At 33.5% G+C, this 5,486-nt stretch overlaps 1 protein-coding gene across 1 annotated transcript; it reads right to left on the bottom strand.

Moving 5' to 3' along the window:
- Window positions 1-2,727: 2,727 nt before the first annotated feature.
- LBD2 (LOB domain-containing protein 2) lies at window positions 2,728-3,614 on the bottom strand. Its single transcript, XM_089609377.1, has 2 exons — window positions 2,921-3,614; window positions 2,728-2,798 (listed from the first exon to the last, which is right to left on the bottom strand). The coding sequence occupies exons 1-2, from the start codon at window positions 3,612-3,614 to the stop codon at window positions 2,728-2,730; spliced, it is 765 nt and encodes a 254-aa protein (XP_089465503.1).
- Window positions 3,615-5,486: the final 1,872 nt, after the last annotated feature.

The raw sequence follows: 5,486 nt of genomic DNA, 5'->3' as shown, positions 1-5,486 counted from the left end.
CAACACGGCCGGATATAAACACAAAAAATATGGCTGGCATAAACTCTAAAAAATACGACCGGACAAAACAAATAACAAACACCCAAGAAACACTGAACGAATTAACACAAATTAACCTGAATTAACGTTGAACGAGAGAAGGAGTAGACTCTGGTCACACGAAGCTCTAGCGTGAGAAGAAGCGATCGAATTGCAATTATGCTCGACGAAGCTCCTTCAATGGTATCGCCACAAAGATCCATGAGCTATGGTGACCAGAAATACCCGATAGTCGATCCAATCGCTGTGGACCCTGGCTGGTTTGCGTCGCACAAGGAGTCCGCCATGGATTCCGGCGACCATACCTCCGCTCAATGGACCCATAACGAGAAAGAAGACGATCTCCATTTGCCGATCGAAAACTCATCGGCAACATCTTTATCCCTAACCCTAAGCCTCACGATTACCAACCAAACAAAGAGAGAGAGAGAGAGAGAGAGAGAGAGAGAGAGAGAGAGAGATGAAAAAATCAACATGATTTGATATAAAAGTCACGTACAAAATCTTATATTTTACCTTCTCTTTTTATATATGTAGTTGCTATATATAAAAAGTCAACTTAAATATTGTTATAAGCAATAAACTTAAACGTTAATAAAGAATCAACCAATACTCTAAAAAAATGGCTGAAATGCCACGTCAGCAAATTTGGATATTTCTAAAAACAATTTTAACGTTGGCTAATACGCAATCTCAACGTTTTAGATTGGCTAGTCCGTGTAATTTTTCTTAATAATATTGTTAAAAACGATTTTATATTTATTTATTTAAATTAATAATTCATGAATAATATTATTTTTTATAGAAAAATGCTTAATTAATTTTTTTTAATATCAAAAACGTTTTTAATAATATCATTATTGTTTGATTATAATAATAAAGTTATTTTTAATCAATTATTTTGTTATAAGAATGATATTATTAATGCTTAATTACTTTTAAGGAAAAAATTACTAAATTGGGTTTAATCTAAAGCTACCATGTGGATTTTTGTTAAATTTAACTGATATTGTTTAACGGTGCAACTAAAATTTTAGGTAAATAGTTAATTCGGTGACGTGACATCTTGTAAATTTGATCAATTTTAGAGGATTTATTGGGTATTTACCTTAATTTGATCTTGTAAATAAATTTTCGTGGCCATTTACTAAAAACTTACAAAAGGTTGGTTACACTAGGATAAATATTGTCTTTGGATGCGACAAAGCTCAAAAAGTCGCATCCAATGATCGACTTTGGATGTCGCATCCAATACTTTGTAACTAAAGCTACTAGATGCGACTAGTTGTTAAGCCGTTTTTTGGATTAACACTTATGCACACGTGGTGTGCTTAGATTTGTCACGTGCCTAGTCTTGGATGGGCTTAAAATCACTGCCAAGATTCCAAAGGGCTCGAGTAAGGTTAGGTTGACGAGGCCTAACAAGTCCAAAAGCATCAGAGGATCCTTGAATTGTGTAGGGAGTTATTTATTCGACTTCAAGTCGGAAGTGAGTTCGTCGCCGTGGTTTCTTAAGAAAAGAGAAAACGTGAAGTATTTCGATGAAATTTTCCTCTTCTTAAGTGAAGAACATGATAATAGATTTCTCAAGCTTTTTGACACTTTTAGAGAGGAAAAATGTAATTTGGCTTGATTAGCCTTGGTTTTTAGAGAAAGTGTTTGGGAGAGTAAATAATTTTTTCTTCCATTCTACAAAGAATAGAATTGAATCATTTCTCTTTTTTGTGTTTTTATTGCGTGAGTGAAGTGACTTTTTTTTGCCATTTCAATTCTGTCCACATTGATTTAGTTTCATAATTTATCTCACCATTCAATATCCTTTAAACTTTAGTAACATGCATGTTTTTGCACTTGATATTTTCCATCCAAAACTTGATCAAAGTTGCCAAAAGATCACAAATCACTAGAAGGATTTTATGCCCAAATAAAATTGCTACAAGAAATTAAGGAAAATATAAGGCCAAAGCCCTACCAATAAAAAATACATGCATGGAGAGTGAATTCATTAAAAATAAATAAATAAATGGAGTACATGAATTGAATGTCAAACGGTCAAAGTACTGCTAGACGATGAGAAATCAAGGACAAAGCTACGTCCACTCCAAGGGGCTTTAGCCCCCCCTAATTTTTATCAAAAAATAATTTTTTCCTATAATTTATTTTAAAAAAAATTACAGCTTATAACTTCAATGACAAATTGAAGAAAAATTGCTTAAATATTAGAGTTTTTTGTAATAGAAAAAGTAATTTTCTTAGCTACACGATTGTGAAGCGTAAACTTGATTAAAAAAGAGTGAATAACATGTCGAAACGTCACATGATAACGAGTACGAGTTGAATAGGCAGGCGTACGTGGTATTAATATGAGTAATAACGAGTTGTATTACAATACTGCCGAAACCAAAGTTATGCAATATGGCTAATTATTTTGCTTATGAAATTTGTGTTTACACTCACGCCGCTCTAAAAAAGTTCCAAAAGCCTCTCAATCGGAAAAAAAAAAAAAAAATCATTCCAAATTGAAACGAGACTTTTACATTCGCTACTACAAGTAAAAGAGCAAAAAAGAGATATAACAGCCTAAAAGTAGTCTCCATCTTCGATCTCGTTAGAAATGGAGAAAAAAAATGGAGATGAAAAATCAAATGGAAAAAAAAAAGAGGAGAAAAAATAAACTCAATACATATATCAAGAGCCACCTTCCCATGTTGTACTGCTTTCAATAGTCTTCGCGCTATTGACATGGTTGATTAACTGACCTGAAACAAGACAAACCCAAAGAAACACAATCAGAGCAAACATGCAAACTAATACTAATAAATCAATAAATAAAAGGCATGTTATCACATGATCAATAAATGAGATTTAATTAAAAAATTACCTGCAGAGAGATAGTATTGTTGATTATAACCATTGTTTAAGGAAGGCTGTAGTACTCCCGGAACCACAATCTCAACATTATTGTTATTCTTTTCCTGCCTCAATTTCTCTTGAATAATATTGTTTTGCACGCTATAACTCGACGCGTAATTGAACGGGTTTTGATCCACTACAACGCTACCATTCTCGTGAAAAAAGCTACTCAGCGAAGAATTGTTGTTGGTGTTAATCACATTAGCAATAATCCCATTATTATTATGATTATTATTATTATTACTATTGTTGTTATTATTTCCGATTCCGCTACTATTCCAACCAACCAAACCGGACAAGGACTTGTAAGCCACGGCGGTCCTCTGAGAAGGCACAACCAATTGGCTTTTGTAAATCTTGAGCTCCTCGAAGACCTTTCGATACTCAGCGTACGGACCCAAAACCGGGTCTCGTTGCCTACAACAAGCTTCCCAAATCAGCGAGTCCACGGCTTTCCTGCGATCCTCTTCGCTCGCGACGCTCTTCACCATCTTCGTCACGTTGCTGACCCCGAAAACCTTGTGCACCGCTTGAAATTCCCGGCCTTTTTCCGCCGGAAAATACGGAGCCAAAACGCAACCGCCGTGGCATTTCTTCCTCTGGTGCTTGCAAGCCGCGCAAGCCGCTTGGCCACCCGAAGAGCTCGTTGTGTTTCTTTGCATTATATATAATTATCAACTTCCAAATAATAGTTGATTTATATGATCGATTATTAGGGCAAAAAGAATAAATAGTACTATTATTTTGCCTTGGTGTGTTACAAGGGAGAGGGGCCCAAAAAAATGATGTATACGTACTCATGCAAAAGGCTACATGTTGGATCGACGTAATTAACGATGTATATAGTATATTAACCCGGGAAACTAGCTTATAAGATATAAAGGAATTACTTCGACATGGTGTTGTTACTTTTATTTTATTAGTTTGATAGGGAATGGAAAGATGATGGTTGTGTTGTGATTAAGAAGACGTTCGTGCATTTAAAGATTGCATGGATATTACGGGTGAAAACTATGGGGTTTTTAGGTTGATTAAGATTTAGGTAGATCACGGGAAGAAAAGGAGCTTAATTGTTTTGCAGGTTATTACTTATAGAAAAAAAAGGGGAAAAATTGTCATTTTATTAATGTGGAGACGACGTTAATTAATTAGAGCTTTAATGATACGGCAGTCAAATTAGTTCATATAATATTGCTGTAAAAATTGTTGTCCGGACATAAGAATCAAATTGATTTAGTTTGTGTGTGGAGGGACTAAGTTAGAAATCTAAACTAGATGAGGCTAATATGAAAAAAAAAAAAAAAATAGAAGGGCAGATTTACAAAATTTTAGGATAAAAATATGTAAAAAAAAAAATATTAAAATGGTAAAAAATGCAAATATTTTTTTTATTTGAGGGGATCTATAACCAACCCAGGACACCTACTGGCTTCGTGCCTATGTGTGTGTATATGTAATCAATACTTGCACTAACGACTGTGACATTTTTAAAACATTTTTTCAACTAGATTTTAGTATAAATTAAAAAACGAAAAAAAACAAAAAAAGACAGTGCAGAAGGCATATATCCCTGTAGACAAAGTCTCACACTTAAAAACTAGCTTAATTAAAGTAAATTGCTCAAGTACCCAATCCATGAGAATCAGTGGGTGTGAGAGAAAGAAAATGAGAAAACAACTAGAGTAACATAGAAAATAGGAAGTTTGTGAAGCTTGTACATAAATTGGTGTAACTATCACACCAAACAGTATTTTCATCTCCAATCAAAATATTGAAATTCAGAGTTTTGGAAAGTACGGTTCCAGTTCGTGAAACCCAGCTTAATTTAGTGATTTTTTTACCCAAAAAATCATGGTATTTGAAAGGAAACTAGGACCAAAAATCATAAAAGTGTCGGGAAGTTTTAGAGTTTTTTTTCGCTCGACTGAAGGCGCTTTGTCACTGTTTCCATCAAATCTCAGGGATTCCTTCCTTTTTCCGGCAGTCTGAAGGTGACTCTTCCTTGCGTTTCGAGGAGTGCGAGCGTGAAGACTAGTAAGTTTCAGATCTCGACAAACTTCAAACCTTTAAGAGATATAGTATTTTTATGAAATTTCTTGTGAGTTTTTTATAGTTAAGTTCAATTTCTTAGTTTCTAACTTGATTACTGGTATTAATCTGAGTTTGTATAAAAAAAAATTCAATTTTTTGTCAGATTAGAAAATAGGGTTTTATTTTAATGTGTTTTTGGATATTTTTTGTTAAATTAGTTATGGAATATGAATCTTTATGTATAATTAGTTGAATTTTAACATGAATATTATCATTATTTTGATTTTGTATCATAGGGTTTTTAGCTATATAGCCATTTGACTTATAGCGTTTTGTATAATAGCCAATTTTTTGTAAATTTTCTGTAAATAGTCACCTCAACTTATTTACTGCACTAAAAAAGACAAAAAAAACCCCAAAATAAGCGGGAATGATTTTGGGTATTTTTGTCTTTTTGAATGCCGTAAATAAGTTGAGGTGGTTATTTACAAAAAATTTACAAA

Source organism: Urtica dioica, chromosome 1 (genome assembly GCF_054948205.1).
Source record: "Urtica dioica subsp. dioica isolate 48M chromosome 1, U.dioica_male_clone48M_v1_H2, whole genome shotgun sequence".
NCBI lineage: Eukaryota > Viridiplantae > Streptophyta > Magnoliopsida > Rosales > Urticaceae > Urtica > Urtica dioica.
Note: the sequence above shows the minus strand (reverse complement) of the source record. Positions and strands in the feature narration are given on the sequence as shown.